The sequence below is a fragment of the Mya arenaria genome, chromosome 1, assembly GCF_026914265.1.
Source record: "Mya arenaria isolate MELC-2E11 chromosome 1, ASM2691426v1".
NCBI lineage: Eukaryota > Metazoa > Mollusca > Bivalvia > Myida > Myidae > Mya > Mya arenaria.
Window position 1 is genome coordinate 4,016,642 of NC_069122.1, and position 21,914 is coordinate 4,038,555.

The 21,914-nt window shown below is 35.4% G+C and overlaps 1 protein-coding gene across 4 annotated transcripts; it reads left to right on the forward strand.

Moving 5' to 3' along the window:
* The first annotated feature begins 5,892 nt into the window (after positions 1–5,892).
* Positions 5,893–21,631, forward strand: LOC128236022 (uncharacterized). 4 transcript variants are annotated; one of them, XR_008261223.1, is made up of 4 exons: positions 8,084–8,217; positions 14,891–14,954; positions 17,265–19,869; positions 20,320–21,631. XR_008261223.1 is itself a non-coding variant. In XM_052950833.1 (3 exons), exons 1-3 carry the CDS (start codon positions 6,113–6,115, stop codon positions 18,996–18,998), a joined length of 1,830 nt encoding a protein of 609 aa, XP_052806793.1. In that variant the 5' UTR covers positions 5,893–6,112; the 3' UTR covers positions 18,999–21,631. The 4 variants fall into 4 exon arrangements, 3 of the variants coding, with proteins under 3 accessions (XP_052806793.1, XP_052806779.1, XP_052806803.1); XM_052950833.1 differs by lacking the exon at positions 8,084–8,217 and adding an exon at positions 5,893–6,144 and having other exon boundaries at positions 17,265–21,631; XM_052950819.1 differs by having other exon boundaries at positions 17,265–21,631.
* The last annotated feature ends 283 nt before the right edge of the window (positions 21,632–21,914 follow it).

Below are 21,914 nucleotides of genomic sequence, written 5' to 3' on the forward strand. Positions count from 1 at the left end.
CTAACAAAGCTATACGCACTAAGACATATAAACATTGCTTTCATCTAACATTTGTATTGCTAGTGTAACTTTATCTTAATAAGGTCCGATATTGGGTGAGGACGTTTTTACTATAAGTAAGGCGTTAACTAAAACATTTCCATTTTCTGCGTAACTATCTTCAATTATATATTCCCTTCGGTTTCTTACCAAGAATTATTTAAAATTCTTCGGCTTGCTTACAAGTTCATATTATCCTGTCACTTGCATAGAAATCGGTCCAATAACAAGGTGCCGTGTAAATTTTAGTTTATTAGGTCAGTTGACCACGTGATGTCTATCTACAGTCAGTTGGTCATGTGACCACAAAAGGGGACTATTTTCTATTCTGAAATGTCAGAGGAAATGCACAAATAGTGTTCTAGTATCTTATCAATAGTCCGCCAACAACCGACAACAATCACTCGCCCATCACTCTGCATAATAATGACACTGACAAACAATCAATCGACCAGAAAATCTACATGTGACGTGAAAATCTTACCCCACCCGCACATCCTGGGAAGTGTGCAGCATTCAACGATAGTTTATTCCATTTCTGTAGTGAATGACAAAATCTCACTTAAAACAGAAATGAATTATCTCTTTGCCTGTGCAGTTCTGAACATCCAACACTATCAACATACATAAAATCCATTTAATATGTGGCGATTGTTTGCAAACACTCGTGATCTTGAACCGTGACCTGTGTATTGTACTCTGTGACTTGCGGAATAATTGTTACATTATCAGATAATGTTTGGTGACTGAACCGTGTTTGTGCACTTTTAAAAGCTTTTTTATGCCTTGAATTAATTTTTTCATTTTAAAAGGCAATGACTTTGACTATAAGCGTATTGAAAAAAGTTGAACAATTTTAATAACTATTTTGGGGGCGAATTAAACATGGATACCTATTATGCTGACGTCACCAGTGAAAAACAGTTGTCCCCCTTATTTTTAAAGATACTTAATAATTTTAAGGTAATTTATAGTGTTTAAATAACAAAGTAACAGGATAAATAGAATACTAGGTTAGTGCCGTGGATGGAGAAAGTTTATCTGGCTCGGCTACGGAACTTATCGGGTTCGCCTTCGGCTCACCCGACAAATTCCTCCGCCTTGCTAGATAAACTTCCTCCATCCACGGCACTAACCTAGTATTCTCTATTTATAAACTATATAGTTGATATATAAATCAATTGTATGAGTATCTGTAGCGTATGTAGAATATGTGTTATACTACACATATATTTTGCATGTTTTAAAAACTGTCGCGTAGCTTGTAAGTTTACTTTAACCAGTCAGAGTTCATAATACATTATATTGTAATATGTACTTAAGGACAAGGGTTCTGCACAGTTAGTTTTAGCTCAATCTTTTTTTCAACAAAACAAGAAGTTATGGAAATTATATGTTACTGCTTCTTTGGAAATGTTTATGTGGCAAGATGCAACCAGTCATTCAGTTCCTAATATGGAGGTGTAAAGAAATATACAGGTCAAATTAACAGCTCAAAATAAAGTATGCTATCCTTAACTGCTTAATAAATTTGTAGAACTTGGTGGCAAATAATGATGTAAACATTTTCATTAATTTCATATTGAACATTGAGGAAAATGTTAACATATAGATAAACTGCAGAATTGTTAGTACGAGAAGATACACGTAGTGCTTCACAGTCTCTCATGTGTTAACAACCTATCTAGTGATGAACAACATCTCTAGTGTTTAACAAACTCACTAGTGTTGAACAACCTCTCTAGTTTTGAACAACCTCTCTAGTGTTGAACACCCCCTCTAGTTTTCAATAACATATCTAGTTATGAACAAATCTACTAGTGTTGAACAACCTCTCTAGTGTTGAACAACTTCTCTAGTGTTGAACAACCTCTCTAGTGTTGAACAACCTCTCTAGTGTTGAACAACCTCTCTACCTCTCTAGTGTTTAACAACCTATCTGGTGTTTAACAACCTCTCTACCTTTCTAGTTTTTAACAACCTCTCTGGTGTTGAACAACCTCTCAACCTCTCTAGTGTTTAACAACATCTCTAGTGTTGAACAACCTCTCTACCTTTCTAGTGTTTAACAAACTTTCTAGTGTTTACAACCTCTCTAGTGTTGAACAACCTCTCTACCTCTCTAGTGTTTAACAACCTCTCTGGTGTTTAACAACCTCGCTAATGTTTAACAACATCTCTAGTGTTGAACAACCTCGCTAGTGTTTAACAACCTCTCTAGTGTTTAACAACATCTCTAGTGTTAAACAACCTCTCTTCCTTTCTAGTGTTTAACAACCTCTCTAGTGTTTACAACCTCTCTGGTGTTCAACAACCTCTCTAGTGTTCAACAACCTCTCTAGTGTTCAACAACCTCTCTAGTGTTCAACAAGCTATCTGGTGTTCAACAACCTCTCTGGTGTTCAACAACCTCTCTTGTGTTCAACAACCTCTCTAGTGTTCAACAACATCTCTAGTGTTCAACAACCCCTCTGGTGTTTAACAACCTCTCTGGTGTTCAATAACCTCTCTAGTGTTTAACAACCTCTCTGGTGTTTAACAACCTCTCTAGTGTTCAACAACCTCTCTAGTGTTCAACAACCTCTTTAGTGTTCAACAACCTCTCAACTGTTGAACAACCTCTCTAGTGTTCAACAACCTCTCTAGTGTTCAACAACCGCTCTGGTGTTTAACAACCTCTCTAGTGTTCAACAACCTCTCTAGTGTCAACAACCTCTCTAGTGTTGAATAACCTCTCTAGTGTTCAACAACCTCTCTAGTGTTCAACAACCTATCTAGTGTTGAACAGCCTCTCTAGTGTTTAACAACCTCTCTGGTGTTCAACAACCTCTCTGGTGTTTAACAACTTCTCTGGTGTTCAACAACCTCTCTAGTGTTTAACAACCTATCTGGTGTTTAACAACCTCTCTGGTGTTCAACAACCTCTCTAGTGTTCAACAAACTCTCTGGTGTTTAACAACCTCTCTAGTGTTGAACAACCTCTCTAGTGTTCAACAACCTCTCTAGTGTTTAACAACCTCTCTAGTGTTTAACAACCTCTCTGGTTTTCAAAAACCTCTCTGATGTTTAGCCACCTCTCTGGTGTTCAACAACCTCTCTGGTGTTTAACAACCTATCTGGTGTTCAACAAGCTATCTGGTGTTTAACAACCTCTCTGGTGTTCAACAACCTCTCTTGTGTTTAACAACCTCTCTAGTGTTGAACTACCTCTCTAGTGTTCAACAACCTCTCTGATGTTCAACAACCTCTCAACTGTTGAACAACCTCTCTAGTTTTCAACAACCTATCTAGTGTTTAACAACCTCTTTAGTGTTTAACAACCTCTCTGGTGTTTAACAACCTCTCTAGTGTTTAACAACCTCTCTAGTGTTCAACAACCTATCTGGTGTTTAACAACCTCTGTAGTGTTTAACAACCTATCTAGTGTTTAACAACCTCTCTAGTGTTTAACAACCTCCCTGGTGTTTAATAACATCACTAGTATTGAACAACAGTTCAAGTGTTAAACAACCTCTCTGGTGTTTAGCAACATCTCTTGTGTTCAACAACCTTTCTAGTGTTTAACAACCTCTCTAGTGTTCAACAACAGTTCAAGTGTTAAACAACCTTTCTAGTGTTAAACAAACTCTCTAGTGTTGAACAACCTCGCTAGTGTTGAACAACCTCTCTAGTGTTGAACAACCTCTCTAGTGTTGAACAACCTCTCAACTTTTGAACAACCTCTCTAGTGTTGAACAACCTCTCAACTGTTGAACAACCTCTCTAGTGTTCAACAACCTCTCAACTGTTGAACAACCTCTCTAGTGTTCAACAACCTCTCTAGTCTAGTGTTCAACAGCCTCTCTAGTGTTCAACAACCTCTCTACTGTTGAACAACCTCTCTAGTGTTCAACAACCTCTCTAGTGCTGAACAACCTTTCTGGTGTTGAACAACAGCTGAAGTGTTAAACAACCTCTCTAGTGTTCAACAACCTCTCTAGTGCTGAACAATCTTTCTGGTATTGAACAACAGCTTAAGTGTTAAACAACCCCTCTAGTGTTTATCAACCTCAGTTTTCATAGGCAGGGCAAATTACAAGCACTCTTATTCTCAAGCCGTTTTTTTACTTTTAATAAACACATGACAGTTAATCAAACCAGGGTTATTCCATTTCGACCATTGGATACTTTTCATCAGTATATGTTTAGAAGCTCACTGGTGTCTTAAAAACAGGCTGAACATGTTGGATCTACCTGATCTACTTTTTTGTTTAGATTTTTTGCCCAACTTCACCAGATTTCGTCAATGTTTCGAGTACAACTAGCTGCGTTCAACTAATTATTAGGCTCGCTCCACAGAGCGAGCCTTTTTTAGTGATTGGTTTATGAGATCGTACTGGTGACGGAAATGATTGATTTTAGCCTTTCGATTGTAGGTGTATGAACAGAAAAGTGTTGTTGAAAATTTAGAATTAGAGAATGATACTATTTTGACCACTGTTAGAATGATTTCGATTTATCTTTTGTGAAAATGTTTTTCTCTTACTTAATTGGCAAAACGTGTAAAGAAATAATGTATTTTGTCGATTTCGAGGCGTATAATCAAAGGCCCGGAGGTCAATAACTCCTTTCAATTTTTGAGCATGCGCAAAGCAATTCTGCGCATGCGCATTGGATACGTCGATGTAAGTTTGCGCGTTTGTTTGTAAACAAGAGCACGTTTTGACGCATTTCTCAGCAGCTATTTTACGTTCTGATTGAAGAAGCTGAAACAAAGACAAGTATGTAATTAATGCTTTCTTTTACGGATTGAGTTATTGCGTTGTTTCGTCTATTTGTTATAAACTGACGGAATATGAGTACTGAACGTTCATCAGATCTGACAAGTGGCTTTCCTCCTGGCTCTCCATTTCCCCCCTCTACAATTGCAGCTGCTGATCTAAAGCCAATGTCGTTCGCACCGACACTTGCGCAATCTCTGAATGGTATAAATAGACACTAGTTTGTCAGCAAACTTTGACTTTGAAAACATTTTATTTCCGAATTAAAGCTGCACTCTCGCAGATATACCATTTTAACATCTTTTTTTAAATATCCTTCTTTGTCGTTAGGGATCGTAAAGAAGTAGAAATCAGTGTAATATTGATAGAAATTGGCTATGGAAGGTATAGTACATTTATTTAGTGGTATGTAGCCTGTCAGGCGACTCTTGTGTTGGAATTTATTGCTTATTTGTTATATTCTTGAGTTTAACTAATAGTACAATGGACTTGCTATAATTTATTTAAAGAAATATTTGTCATATTTGTTGGTGTTTTAACTATATTTAAGACAAGTTAGTTATTGCAGTTGTATAATCTCACGGCTTTGATTTTAAATTATCAAAAGTATATACCAAATGTTTGAATGAATTTTGCTCACAGTAAACTCAAGCTTTAAACTGTCAAAATGGAAAGTTTATTGTTCAATATAACATCTCTTATATAAAAGAACTCCATTACAAATGTTTGCCTTCACAAAAGGCATTATTCCACTTAGCCATCATACATCCATTTCGTGCGGCCTTTTTGACACTAACCCTTTGTTGAATTCAAAATCGACTTGTAATGTTAAAATATGTATGATAATTATTTGCATATCGGTAATAATGTTCCATCACTCAAAAAGGAATTTCTATCTTCACAGTGTGATATGTTCTAATAGACTTTTGTCAATATAATTTCCTTTCAGCGATGTACAAAACACTTAATAGATTTTCGTTAAACATTCAATTAACATTAAAAGTGCGCAATTTATTAAAAACCCATTACCAACGGACTGTGATTTACTGTGCGTGCTATACTTATATACACAAACCAAGTGCCCGTGGTTCCCTTACAACGGCTATTATAAAACTTTCATAAGTCGTGGAATCAAAGTGAGTTTCACTCACAGCCGCTATTATTGTGACATAAATTATAAGGCGGAAGCGCGGAATTGCAAGATAACTAGTTAAGATCTTTGGAAACGTTTGGATTAAACAAATCTAAGATCAGCCATTGAGGTAGAAGAGAGGAACATACATCGTTTGCACTGAGGACCAGCTGAATCAATAATGGCGACAAAAAGAAAATCTAAAAGTACTGGGTATGTAACTTTGTTGAATTTAATTTAATTTGATTAATTCATTAATGGTATTCAGTGCAGGACACAAGTGTGGCAATTATTGTCGAATTTAATAAATAAGAAATAATTTATGATTACATAAAAACATTATATTTTAACAATAATTTATTCTCGGCGTCATCGAAATTGAGATGTCCTAAAAATGTAATGCCACTTTGTGGTCGACTCTTTCCTAAAAAAAAAAGGTTGAGGTATTGTATAGCCTGGGTGTTTCGTCGGCGTCATCGCCAGCGTCGGCGTCGTGCACACATTTTAATCTTGGCCATAATGATTTGGGATTTGAAAATAAAACTTCGAACATATGTTTGCCAATGAAAATACGCACATCTACATCAACGACACAAGGCTCTCTACCCTGATGTTAATAATTGTCCAACTATGTCCCTGTCTCTACCAAAAAACAACAAACAAAAAACAGACGTTCGTTTGGCGTTCGCTCCTAGGCGCTCTTATTATAGTTTGTTTTCATGATCGTTTTCGTAGGTATTTTAAGGTGCTTATCATCAATAATAAATGCTGGCCGCCTTCCGTTTTAATTATAACTTGAGTCCATTTCTATAACCAATGGAAACAAAATCGTACGCACCGAAAATACTAGTAATCGAACACATGCGACTAAATGACATCCATACAAAGTTATCATAATGAATTAGGACAAAATAATTAAACTTTTGTAGCAATGGTAATTTTGATTTATTGTTAGGTTTGTGTTGCGTATCCATTACTTTTCTATAAATGGGTTGTTAATTGCTCCCAAAGCTTTAATAATAATAACAGCACCAACAGCCGACTTAAAGATGCACTATTACTCCCAAATAGGATTTACCACAATTAATACAATTGGTTTAATATATCAAAAAGGATGAATAGCTCTTGAAAACAATGGTTCTTATGAAGGAGTTTGATTTGAAGGATATGTGCAGAAAACGGGGTATTTCTACCTTATGGGGCGATAGTAGATCACAGTAAAACTTTTAGCACTTACCAATCATTTATTATATTTGTGTTTTCAGCTAGTAAATGCACGGTGACACTCTTGTTATCAATAATTAATACTTCCTTAAATACGTAATTTAGTAAGTAATTAAAGGTTTATCACTCAAAATATATATTTGTTATATTATGTATGTATTGATTTCGAGTAAGTCGTGTCAATTTAACGAATACATTCGCGAGCTCTTCGATTACGTGGTTAGGTGGTGATGTCATTGTTTTGTCAACAATATTGTCATGGACAACGTTCAATAACTAGTTTGTAGCCGTGCACATTATCAACATTCTAGTTACTGAACTCATTGTTAGCCTTCCCATATGAGAGATACTGTACAGATGAAAACGAAGGAAACATCCTTAAACATTGTGCGAAAATAATCAATGGATGATTTCAAACACGTGTTAAGGGTATATCACTTTGGAACATTCGTGAATATTATCTCTTTGCGATCGCAAATTTATTTTTTTAACATTTTTAGCCTTACACAGGCTTTTTGATTAACCTTTTAATGACCTACAGCACTTTTAACATATGTTATCTTCAATATTGTCTGCATCATTTCACTGTTTTCAAAAGCCTGTATTTAGAAGTTCGCATGAATGCTCTAAAGTTCGCATGTTCATTTTATTTGATTAAGCCACAAAATGCTATTCAATTTCTAGCTGGATCCGAAATTCAATAGATAAACAGATTAATGTAAGAGTACACAAACATTTGACTCATTCTAAAGCGGCAGATCATCTTATTAAATTTCATTGAAATTAGCCTAATGAAGCATTAGCAATGTTTTCATTTGAAGCAAACCGGTTGTGTGATAAGTTGACGTCAATGAACCCTTGGTGAACTTTGGAGACATCATCAGAAACATGAGCACTTTAAGTAGTCTCAGATATCATCAAGATCAGTAGAAATAAATATTTTCAAGTTCTTGTAAAGTGTCACACAAGAAAGTCAGGGTACGGAATTATAAAGGAAATGAGAACATTGAAGCATAGAGGAAGTGGATTTCTTCCGAAAATAATTTGCACAACAGAAAATGGGTTGGTATTGTTATATGTTACAATTAAGAAAAACATATAATAGCAATATTTAATTTATTGATTTAACAATAGTACGTGTTAAATTGTGCATCCGGATCGCTGTGGTGAGATTTGTTTGGATAACATTAGGGAGTTGTTTTACTTTCAAATATTAAGGCAGTTCGAGATTTTCTGACATTGTTAAACATGCCAGATAGTTGATAGGAGCGACCCCTTGGATAAACCTGAAGAATATTTTTTATATTTGATGAAATGTCAATAAATTGTTCACAGGTCATATGGCACCAAAGCAAGAGTTCATTCCTATCAAACGACTGTGGACAAAACAATAATTGTTAACTTACCGCTTCCTTCCATTATACCATTCACCGACATTTCAAGCGATTAAAATCTCATATCATTAAAAACAGATAGGTTTTGTCATTTGAAAGACATTTAGCATTTGAAAATTGCTTTAAATCGTGGTATTTGACGCTTGTGAATAATGCAAATGTATAGGGAATTCAATTAAGGTGTGTTATTTTACCGTATATCAAAAAATGTGGTTCAGTATACCATGCGCACTGTTGCGTCTATGAGTGTACATGACGGAGTCGATTTATCTATTACTTTGTAAATATATGAATTTCAACAATCAACTTTTGTATTATAATGCCCTTAGAATAAATTATTTCCAATTTTTAGCACTACAAGTCAACTTGGTATTATATATTGTCAGTTCAGATTAAATATTTAGAAACCGCGATGTTCGTTACACAATGAACATACACGATAAATTTCTTATGCTTATATACTCTATGGAAATATCAAATACATAAAGCTCATTTTATATCATCTAGCTCACAGAGACTTGAATGTATGATGCAGATCCCAACAGCTGCCCCTGGCTTACTTTTAATAGTTGCCTGTGGCCTCAGCTTGGTAAAATCAGTCTTGATCCTGAAAATGAAAAAAATACAACATTTTATGGACTGCTTATCACGTCATGGGACACAATACAACTATTAATCATGATTGGTCGACGACATTTCAACATTCTATAAAATGTGAAATCCACTAGGGTTATACAATTTTACCCAGCTGAAGCCACAGGAAACTATTAACAGTAAGCCAGGGACAGCTGTTGTGATCTGCATCGTACATTCAAGTCTCTGTGATTTAGCTTTCTAATTTTTAATATCAAAATATAAGTATTGATTTAAATCATTAAAACGTAAAGTTGGTACTCTTGGCAAAGCTAGTATACTAGGAGGTCACAGAAATAAACAGCCTTGTATTGCATTGTATTGTATTGTATTGTATTGTATTGCATTGCATTGCATTGTATTGCATTGCATTGCATTGTATTGTATTGTATTGTATTGTTTGGTATAATGTAATGTATTGCATTGTATTGTATTGTATTGTATTGTATTGTATTGTATTGTATTGTATTGTATTGTATTGTATTGTATTGTATTGTATTGCATTGAATTGCATTGCATTGCATTGTATTGTATTGTATTGTATTGTATTGCATTGCATTGCATTGCATTGCATTGCATTGCATTGCATTGTATTGTATTGTATTGTATTGTATTGTATTGTATTGTATTGTATTGTATTGTATTGTATTGTATTGACTAAATGAAAATGTTTTATTCAACTTTATGAACTTCATCAATTTGCTATAATTAACGGGAATAAAAGTCTGAAAATCCTGTTCATTTGTCATACGCTTTGCCTTCATTACTTAAAGCAAATGTCCATATCATGTGGCAGTTTGTCATATGCTTTGCTTTCATTACTTAAAGCAAATGTCCATATCATGTGGCAGTTTGTCATATGCTTTGCCTTCATTACTTAAAGCAAATGTCCATATCATGTGGCAGTTTGTCATATGCTTTGCCTTCATTACTTAAAGCAAATGTCCATATCATGTGGCAGTTTGTCATATGCTTTGCCTTCATTACTTAAAGCAAATGTCCATATCATGTGGCAGTTTGTCATATGCTTTGCCTTCATTACTTAAAGCAAATGTCCATATCATGTGGCAGTTTGTCATATGCTTTGCTTTCATTACTTAAAGCAAATGTCCATATCATGTGGCAGTTTGTCATATGTCGTTACTTGGATAAACACATATATTTGTATGCAAATTTGACCACTACGAAAGTAAAGTATAAAGTATTTCAACATGCTCTTTTTAAAAAAAAACTACTATAACAAAGTTTGCCATAAGCGATGATTTAAAATAAGACATGTCTAAATAAACGTATTTTGACAAAATCTTTATAATAGATTTTGATTAATGTTTATAAAACGGTTGATATATGGCTTGTTGAGCATCGTTAAGTTTAGAATATTGAAAACATATTTACGACCGAATTAAAAACGTATTACCTAAGTTGGCACTTTATAAGAAGGCTTGTACTTTTTTTAAAGTATTTATATAGGTTAAAAAGAACACATACTTTTAGAGACCTTTTTCCATTCAATTTACACTAAATTTCCCATTTGAAGAAGTCATAAGGACCCCTGCCTTGCCGAAGCACTATTCAGTTTAATCATGTAGTCTTTACAAGTAAACAGTTTATTTGGTCGAATTAATATATTACCGTCATCAGAGTATTTCTTCATAAATTTCTTAAAGATCTTTGAAATGCCGAAAACGACCCGCTGTGACATCTGAAAAAAGAAAATATTAATGAGTCTTATTGAAAATCTATGATTGATCATTTACAGCATTTGAAGAATTTAAGCTCTTTACGTGTGCGTTAATTGAATTGCTAAAGAACTCATATAGCCTGTAATGGCAACTAAACGACTAGTCATCTATTGGACGACAATAACGCACTTCAGAAAGGAAAGCCTTTATTTCCATCAGTAATACATACTTTAAAGGCACGGTAAAGTCCGACCGTATTAATGATTTATTGTTCTTTTGTTGACATGTTAAATTTACATGCATGGTTTCTTTTCATAACCTATGTTACATGAAGAAATTGCGTTTGGTACTAAATTAGTTTAGCTCGATTATGATTAAAGTTGTATTACCTCAGTTTATGTTCAGTAATGTCCTGAGTTTAAGATTTAGACTTATTAAGACTCAAAGCTTCAAATCTGATGTTCGTCGTTCAATTGCGATTTGAAGAGCAATAATAATAAAAAAGATTCACTTCAAAAACATTTAACATCGTTTGCCGAATATTTTTATTATAGATACTTTATAATCTTTTGATATTCGCCTCTCTTGAGTATCAAAATCAAACTCAACACTTAAGTGAATACGGAACCTAGTATGAATCACTATGGTTCCGTGTCTTGGTAAGTAACCAGAACTTGTGTCAATCTTAGGAGGGCTTATTATCTCTCTGTCAAGTGCCTTAAATCAAATAAAGTGAGGCTAATAATCCCTTTGTCAAGGGCCTATAATCAAATGAAATAAGACGGATAAGCACTTTTACAAGGGCCTATAATCAAATGAAATAAGACGGATAAGCACTTTTACAAGGGCCTATAATCAAATGAAATAAGACGGATAAGCACTTTGTCAAGAAGTAAATGAAGTGCGGCTGACATGCTCGTGGTTAATGACCTTTAAGTAAATGAAGTGCGGCTGACATGCTCGTGGTTAATGACCTTTAAGTAAATGAAGTGCGGCTGACACGCTCGTGGTAAATAACCTTTAAGTAAATGAAGTGCGGCTGACACGCTCGTGGTCAATGACCTTTATGTAAATGAAGTGCGTGTGACACGCTCGTGGTCAATGACCTTGACTATAATGAAGTGCGTGTGACACGCTCGTGGTCAATGACCTTTAGGTAAATGAAGTGCGGCTAACATGCTCTTGGTCAATGACCATTAAGTAAATGAAGTGCGGCTGACATGTTCGTGGTTAATGACCTTTAAGTTAATTAAGTGCGGCTGACATGCTCGTTGTTAATGACCTTTAAGTAAATGAAGTGCGGCTGACATGATCGTGGTTAATGACCTTTAGGTAATTGAAGTGCGGCTGACACGCTCGTGGTTAATGACCTTTAAGTAAATGAAGTGCGGCTGACATGATCGTGGTCAATTGTCTTTAAGCAAATGAAGTAAGGCTGACACGCAAGTCAAGGATGGTTAAATTAATGAAGTAAGGCTGACACGCTCTGAGTCAAGGGTCGTTAAGTTAATGAATTAAGGCTGACACGCTCTAAGTCAAGGGTCTTGAAGTGAATGGAGTAAGGCTGACACGCTCTAAGTCAAGGGTCTTTAAGTAAATGAAGTAAGGCTGACATGCTTGTGGTCAATGGTCTTTTATTTAATGAAGTAAGGCTGGCACGATCGTGGTCAATGACCTTTAAGTAAATGAAGTAAGGTCGACACGCTCTTGGTCAATAGCCTTTAAGCAAATAAAGTAAGGCTGACACGCTCTGGTCAAGGGTATTTAAGTAAATGAAGTAAGGCTGACATGCTTGTGGTCAATGATTTTTTAATTAATGAAGTAAAGCTGGCATGATCGTGGTCAATGACCCATAAGTAAATGAAGTAAAGGTAACACGCTCTTGGTCAATAGCCTTTAAGCAAATGAAGTAATGCTGACACGCTCTGGTCAAGGGTCTTTAAGTAAATGAAGTAAAGCTGACACGCTCTTGGTCAATGATCTTTAAGTAAATGAATTAAGGCTGACACTTGGTCAATGACCTATAAGTGAATAAAGTAAGGCTGCCTAGCTGGTGGCCAAGGGTCCTTAAGCAAATGAAGTAAGGCTGACAAGCTCTTGGTCAATGACCTTTAAGTAAATAAGTTAAGGCTGACACATGGTCAGTGATCTTTAAGTAAATAAAGTAAGGCTGAAAAGCTCGTGGTCAAGGGTCTTTAAGACAACGAAACAAGGCCAATACGTTCTTTGTCAATCAACGTTATAGCCAGATCCTTCCTGTGGTTTATAGAGGCTCATGAAAATAAAGTAATATTTCCCTGTTTTAAGCTAAGAACAAATCAATTTGATATATTTCACTGTTTGAAAAGATTTGCCCGCTCGAACTAACAAAACAAACATCGGCATGTTTATGGCTGTAGCATAATTACAACGACGTCATTCTGAAAGGACGTTATGCACCAGTCAATTGTAACCACGCCCCCCCCCCTCCCCAGGTCCGGGGGTATACCGGTGATAGCCGGGGAAATGGGCCGTGTTTTTACCTTTCAGGTGGCCCCGCAGTGCCGGGTGAATGCGGTGGTTTTGTCTTCGCTTTAATATAGCGGGGAATGGGCCTTACCTAGGGTCCCTGGGGTGCGGGGGCATTTGATGGGGATTTTACCATCTGTTCATCCCCGCAGGGCGGGGATTTTAGCCGGGGTTGCCTGGACAGAAAGTCCCCGATATTCCACGGACCTGTGGTGGGGGGTGGGGGGCGTGTTTACAATTGAATGGTGCATTATGATCACATACAATTAAATATCATTCTAAATCCTTTTAAGACATATCATAAAAAAAGAATAAAAGGTTTCAACGTAAGATAAAGATACATGTTACCCTTTGGGCGGAAAGATATGATGATGCAATGTCTATGGACCACAATATCTTATTTTTTTTATAAAGGAAAAGAGTTTAAAGAAGGAAATGTCAACTTGAAATATATATTAAAAATATTAAAAATAATATCTCTATTTAATCAACTTGAAATATATATTAAAAATATTAAAAATAATATCTCTATTTAATCAATCAATAAAAACTTTTAACAGAAATATCTGTGTCAAACATTCACCGGTTGTTTTCGTATTTACGATCTGAATGTTCGAAAACTTAAACAAAATATTATTTGAAATACCATCAAAGAAATGCATTAGTGAAGAAGTTATGATAAATGCATTTTAGAATGTTTTAAATAAATAATAATTTTATATGAATCAATACAATATGCATTAAACTTTGTCCTTAAAACGTTATGTCGCCAGAGCACACATTTCACTTGTTTACGAACATTCAACTTGTTGACGCACATTTACATCTTTTGTTCTCTGAACATCCCGCATACAAATCGCTATCGATGTATTGAACGTTGACGGAAATGCCACTGATGTATTTGTCAAAACTGAAAACAAGTCAGATTTCAGGATGTTGCTGTTCAATAGCAATTCTGCATGTCTATCACATGACTTTAAAACCATAAATAGTATTTAAGGTCTTAATTCTTCATTACCCGGAAAACAAAAATGAGTGTGTATCTGATAATATTGAAGTAGCTGAATCCATCGGAATAAAATCTGTAATTGTGAAACATTAAATGGTTTGTACAGATTTCGTTTACTATTAATGGTCACTGATTTATACGTACTGTAATAATGTTTTATTCTTCTAAATATTCATTGCGCATATATCGTAAATTGTGGGCACCTTTTTATATACTAATATTATCACTTTGTTTAGCGGTAAAAATTTATATTTATTTTATTTATGTTGTGCTAGAGTTTGACAATATTTTAACGTTTTAGGTTTAAAAGCATTCGATACAAAATTGCATTAAAGTTAAAGCATTTTCTGTAATTTAATCTATGTCGTATCACGGAAGCAAAGGCTTTTAAATTATTATGTCATTTAAGTATGGCGCCAATCAATATTGAGCTCAACAAAACATCTACCGTATAGGTCAATGATCTTTACCTCAGATATCTTTAAAATGTAATTGTTTTTTGTTTGCAGTGACATTCAGGAGGAAATCATGAATCGCAGGAGAAGTTCTACGTACAAGGGAGACGTTTTGCAGGTAACGATTTTGATAGTTCTAATTGTAAGATGATATGAGAGCACAGGACGCCACTTTCACATTTGACAAATATTTACTTTAGTAAATCAGCAGTCAGCCGTTTAATAATTTCAATCAGGTGAACCGGTATATATAAACAGTGGCTGGCCCACCTAGTGGGCAGTTAACATAAAAGTATGTTGAAAACTTTTAAGTATGGACTTCCACAAACAATGCGCTATACACCTGCGTCGCATCAAATAATTTATTTTTTAAGTTTATACTAACAACCATTAACCTTTACTTAAAAGCCACTGGCACCGGATTAATAAATTCAAATTATTTAAAAAATAAAATAAAACAATAAATAAACTTATAATTCCAAACTAAAAACAGAAGTGCCAGAATTGTGAAAAATATCACATATCTGGCATTGTAAGTTTTGGTTTGGAATTATAAGATTTTTTGATGTTTTTTAAAAAAAAAGTGAGTTTGATAAAAATGTTCCAGTGTGAACAGCGTCAAAGATGGCGACATATCGACTCCACGACAAAAACAAGCTAAATCATCAAACTTTAATGCAGGTTGTCTGTGCGTGCTTTTGCCACGTGTCTAGATTATTATTTCAACAATGAATATTCAAAAAGTTCAATTGCACACGATTCACCGTCAACCCTCTTTGGTGAAGTGGTTTACATATCGTTATAAAATAATATTCTTTATTTTCAAATAGCAAAAACTGAATTTCATTGAAACTGGATTTTTGCAGTATCATTTGATATCAATTCGCTGTAGACCGCTTGACAACAAATGAGACCCGTTCTGTCTAACACTATTGTTCATTATAAAACACGGAACGACTGCCACAATAGAGCCATTCTTATCTTTTCATTTGGTAAATAAACCAAACCGCTGAAGGAGATCTCATTCGAATATATGCTTCAACGTTCATTTTAAGATTGATGATTTTTTGGATTTCGTCAAAATTAATGAAATATCATCATATCTTTAACAATAAGCTTTTGAAAAGCTTTTATAGAGATGATAAAAAACCAAAGAAGATAACTTGTATTGATATAAATCATCGCATTAATTGGAAATGAACTTCATCTTTTTATGCGCACAAAACATTATGAATTTATGATCCAATTAAGATTTGAAAAGTGGATGAAAGAATCCAAATTATATACCGACGGGTTTTTAATGATCACGTTTACACTTTTATAAGTGCAAATGTCTGCACTGTAAAATCGAGTTTCCAAGTTTATTAAACATCACTCATGTCACAAGTACATGACAAAAATAATATGACAAAATAATACAGATTTTCTAAATATGAATATTTTTATGTTATTGAAACTGTAAAATATAAATACATGTGGAGGAGAACATAGTGTTACATTCACATGCTAAATTCGTTAACAATACACTTGAGGAATTTAAAAAAGTTTACGAAGTTGATTCAGTGTTAAGGCTCATGCCATCACAATGGGATCGTCCACAAATGGGATGTGTGCCCTGCACCAATGGCATCGCCAGACAGATTCGCATGTTGTCATTTAGAGGAGCTCTTACAACAAAAAATGCATTCAGCAGACGACTGCCAAATTTCCATTTAGCAAAGAAATCAACCGCAAAATCCCAACTGAGTCATTTTTATGTGAGTTATGCGTATGCGCACTGCTAATATAGGGGAATGCGCACTCGCATTTCTTGTTGAACACTGAAAAAGTTTATATTTGATATTCTAAACGATAAGATGGCGCATGGCTGCGCCAGGCATACCGACTTAATTGTTTAGAAAACTAAATGAATTGACACTAGTCATTAATTATTTTACAATAGCAACTACAGGGTCAATATCAGATGTCACACTACATTCGTGCTTAGAGACACAATAACATGTCCAAACAGACAATTACATCACACATTACTACAGAGTAAACATTGAAAAAATGTTAAGTATAATGTATCGCCTAGGAACGTTCAGCGAAGCAAAACTTCACTAGGTGGGAACACAATCTCCAGCATGTCTCAACATCATTTTGACTAAGTTCATTGATTATTATTAAGCAGTATTCTTTGTCGTAAGTTAGGGATTAGCAATCATTTAACTCCAATTTAAAATTCATTTGATGTTTCAACTCACATAAGATTATTTGTTTTTTTCCTGTGTTCATTTCGATTCCTTAAATAGTATAGCTACTTTATTTTGTAGTCTACCTTCTTTTATAAATAAAACACATTGTTTTTCAATGCCTATATAATAGTTTTCGTTCATTGCTCGTTTTACAATGGTTAATAAAATAGCAAAAATCCATATATTTTCAGATCCGATTGCTGCAAATGGAACCAAAGTATAGGAGCCATTTTCTCTACGAGCAGATCCGCTCATTTGAGGACAAAGTGTACATGTCCTTTGACCAGTTCAACGTCGATGTCCTTTACCGTATGTTCACCGCATTGGCCAAGAAAACAGTCGTTGACGTCAGAAAGATCAAGACCTTAGCCAATCTGAGAAAATGCTTTATGGATCTGAAGAAGCTTATATCATGCAAAAAACTTCACAGACATGTTGAACAGACAGCAGAGGAACACAAACTAGTCTCATACTTCACCTGGTTCTTTCAGTACCTTGACTATCTACGTCATCTGCGAGATAATTTCATCGATAGAATATTTTCACCACTCTTTAGATACTTTTACAACATCGGCTATGACATTCAGGAGAGAGATAGCTTTGAGGATGTTGAGATCGCCACACACAGGTCTAGCGTGATGTCATTTCGAAGTCTTGATAGTAGTTTTAGTGCCCTTAGTGGGATGTCCGCTCTTTGTACAGATAGTGATAGACTATCAGCAAGTCTGTCCGCTCGCTCAAGCATGGACCAAACACAGGAGGCGAGAAAGAAAATGGTTACTAGAAATGCTTTAATTGCTCTTAGTCATGAATTCAAAGACATAAAGAACCTTTACGATACCTCTGAAATAGAAAAGCTTGCTCAAAGACTTAGTCATTTAAAGGATAGAACAGACCAGCTGTTAGACAAGGAGAAATCTCTTGATCCCGTTTTGCCTTGTCAGGACAGCGAGCGATCAGTTTTTCACCTGAAAATCAAGGAAGCTGGAAGTTACAATTTAATGCGACTGATTCCTGACATTTTGATTAAATTCCAAAAGGCGGCTTGGCTTGCAAGACGATGGCTTGAATTTGATGACCAGACAACAAAAGACCTTAATGAAAGGCTAAACAAACTTACCTCTCTTGAGGAACAAATGAACAGGAGATTGAGTTCTATATCGAAGGAAATACAACTAGGTGAAACGCAACTAGATGAACAGGCGAATATGCTGTCCACACTTTTGCAGAGAGAAGACAAGGCGAGCAATCTAGGAGAAAATATATATTTGTTAAAAAGAAACAAAGATCAACTAGAGGAGAGACTTGGTGTTCTACAATCAGAACGAGCCCAGTTGGGTGAGAAATTAACATTGGCAGCCGAACAAAAGGACAAGAAAACGTACCGGCAAATCAAGCCATTGTACGAACGAAACAAACTTCAACGGTTTGCCATTCAACGTCAAATAGATACATTAAATTTTAGAATTAACCTTATTGAATCGGACATGAAACTTGAGCTTGAACTGAAAACCGAGGTGATTCAGTCAACCAATGACGTTCAAGAGAAATGTGAAGAACTGGAGAAAACACTTGAAAAGGCCAGAAAGCAACAGAAAGCACTTCTGACAGCACTTATACCTATCACTAAAGACAGAAAGTACATAAATGAACAGATGCAAATTCAGGATGATGACTTCCCGGTTTTCGAAGCAGAGTTTATTGGTTCTAAAGAGACAAAGCCAATGAGTAGCCTAGATACACACATCAAACAAAACACTGGTGATGCCCCGGTATCAGTTTACATAACCAGCATCCCGACAAGCCGAGCAAGCTCCACGCTGAACACTGTTTCCTCTCTACGTCCATCAGTAAAACCAAAAACTCGCCTACCGACGGTCACAACGGCAAAACTTGTCACAGAGGTTGCCGATTCTGAATGGTGACTTTGATTGGGTTGTGGTAAACAAGTTCCCACTGAAACTCCCCAATGAAAGATACACTGCAAAACCATGTATCTTAATAGGCGCACATATTGCATGGTTACAAATGCCAGCAATGCAATGCCTCCACGTGCTACAACCAATGCAACAAAGTGAAAGTGTAAAAAAATACACATGCTCATGTGTAAATGAAGATTTATATCAACAATCAGTTGATGTTCAAAAACATCTAAGTGAAATGACCCATTAGATTTAATCATAATCATTTGATAAACGGAACGGAACTGTAGCTCTAGTTTATATAGCGCAATTACGTGTGTAAGAGATTCATGTACTTCTTCATGTTTTTATTAATATTACTGCTCATACTGGAATCTTTTGATTGAAACGCCGTATGTTTTGTTCATGTGCACATTTTATCCGAAGATCAATGAACGATCTTATATCCCGTGATTGAAGAACATCTTAAGATTAGTACGGTTACGCAAGAACAAAGTGATTTTCAGTATATCCAATTTGTAAAATCTTCACATATCGAGTACGTTAACTACAGAGGTCTTGATTCAGAAATCACCTAGAATACTACATTGTGAACATGCGTGAGGTTTTCTACTACATTGTGAACATGCGTGAGGTTGTATAGTACATTGTGAACATACGTGAGGTTGTATACTACATTGTGAACATACGTGACGTTGTATACCACATTGTGAACGTGTGTGAGGTTGTATACTACATTGTGAACGTGTGTGAGGTTGTATACTACATTGTGAACATACGTGACGTTGTATACCACATTGTGAACGTGTGTGAGGTTGTATACAATATTGGGAACGTGTGTGAGGTTGCATACCACATTGTGAACGTGTGTGAGGTTGCATACCACATTGTGAACGTGTGTGAGGTTATATACTACATTGTGAACATGCGTGAGGTTGCTAACTACATTGTGAACATGCTTGAGGTTGATAACTACATTGTGACCATGCGTGAGGTTGTTAACCACATTGTTAACATACGTGAGGTTGTATAGTACATTGTGACAATGCGTGAGGTTGTATACTACATTGTTAACATACGTGAGGTTGTATACTACATTGTTAACATGCGTGAGGTTGTATACCACATTGTTAACATGCGTGAGGTTGTTAACTACATTGTGAAAGTGTGTGAGGTTGTATACCACATTGTGAACGTGTGTGAAGTTTTATACAATATTGGGAGCGTGTGTGAGGTTGCATACCACATTATGATCGTGTGTGATTTTGTATACTACATTGTGAACGTGTATGAGGTTGTATACTACATTGTTAACATACGTGAGGTTGTATACTACATTGTGAACGTGTGTGAGGTTGTATACAATATTGGGAACGTGTGTGAGGTTGCATACCACATTGTGAACGTGTGTGAGGTTGCATACCACATTGTGAACGTGTGTGAGGTTGTATACAACATTGTGAACGTATGTGAGGTTGTATACAATATTGCGAACGTGTGTGAGGTTGTATACAATATTGTGAACGTGTTACATTGTTAACATACGTGAGGTTGTATACTACATTGTTAACATACGTGAGGTTGTATACTACATTGTTAACATACGTGAGGAGGTTGTATACCACATTGTGAACATGCGTGAGGTTGTTAACTACATTGTGAACGTGTGTGAGGTTGTATACTACATTGTGAACATGTGTGAGGTTGTTAACTACATTGTGAACATGCATGGGTTGTTAACTACATTGTTAACATACGTGAGGTTGTATACACCATTGCAAACGTGTGTGAGGTTGTATACCACATTGTGAACGTGTGTGAGGTTGTATACTACATTGTGAACGTGTGTGAGGTTGTATACAATATTTGGAGCGTGTGTGAGGTTGTATAACACATTGTGAACGTGTGTGAGGTTGTATACAATATTGGGAACGTGTGTGAGGTTGCATACCACATTGTGAACGTGTGTGAGGTTGTATACTACATTGTGAACGTATGTGAAGTTGTATACAATATTGCGAACGTGTGTGAGGTTGTATACAATATTGTGAACGTGTTTGAGGTTGTATACTACATTGTGAACGTGTATGAGGTTGTATACAATATTTTGAACGTGTGTGAGGTTGTATACAATATTGTGAACGTGTGTGAGGTTGTATACAATATTGTGAACGTGTGTGAGGTTGTATACAATATTGTGAACGTGTGTAAGGTTGTATACAATATTGTGAACGTGTGTGAGGTTGTATACAATATTGTGAACGTGTGTGAGGTTGTATGCTACATTGTGAACGTGTGTGAGGTTGTATATCACATTGTGAACGTGTGTGAGGTTTTATACAATATTGTGAACGTGTGTGAGGTGGTATACCACATTGTGAACGTGTGTGAGGTTGTATACTACATTTTGAACGTGTGTGAGGTTGAATGTTATATGGAAGTAAAACATTATACCTAATAAAGGATAAATAAATATATAAATGCATGATGTGTGTAACATAACATATTCCAAATCATTTTAGTCAAATGGGATTGTGTTCTTATGACTTCTTATGACTTCTTAATTGTATTCAATCCATTTTTATTTAAATCTATTTTGTTACTTTGACTTTGACTATTTATATTTAATTGTATTACATATCACATACACCGAAAGTATTGAATCAATTCGTTATCGCCATGGACAATAAAATACAAAAAATGGATGTTCGTGTTCCTTCCAAGTTTGACATCGGTAAACAAAGGTTCATATGAAATGTGAACAAAATGTTTGTAACAAAACTAAAACATAATCAGACGTTCAAAGATGCTCTATAGTTAACAATTGTTTAAACAGAGATATATTGTTAACAATTTTTTTAAAAAGACCTCGATCACTAACAATGGTTTTAAAAGAGCTCGTTAGTTAACATGTTTTAA

Coding starts and splice junctions, on each gene's coding strand:
- LOC128236022 (XM_052950819.1), top strand. CDS start 8,153: ATGAGAACATTGAAGCATAGAGGAAGTGGATTTCTTCCGAAAATAATT. Junction 8,218..14,890: donor ATTTGCACAACAGAAAATGG/GTTGGTATTGTT, acceptor TTTTGTTTGCAG/TGACATTCAGGAGGAAATCA. Junction 14,955..17,264: donor ACAAGGGAGACGTTTTGCAG/GTAACGATTTTG, acceptor ATATATTTTCAG/ATCCGATTGCTGCAAATGGA.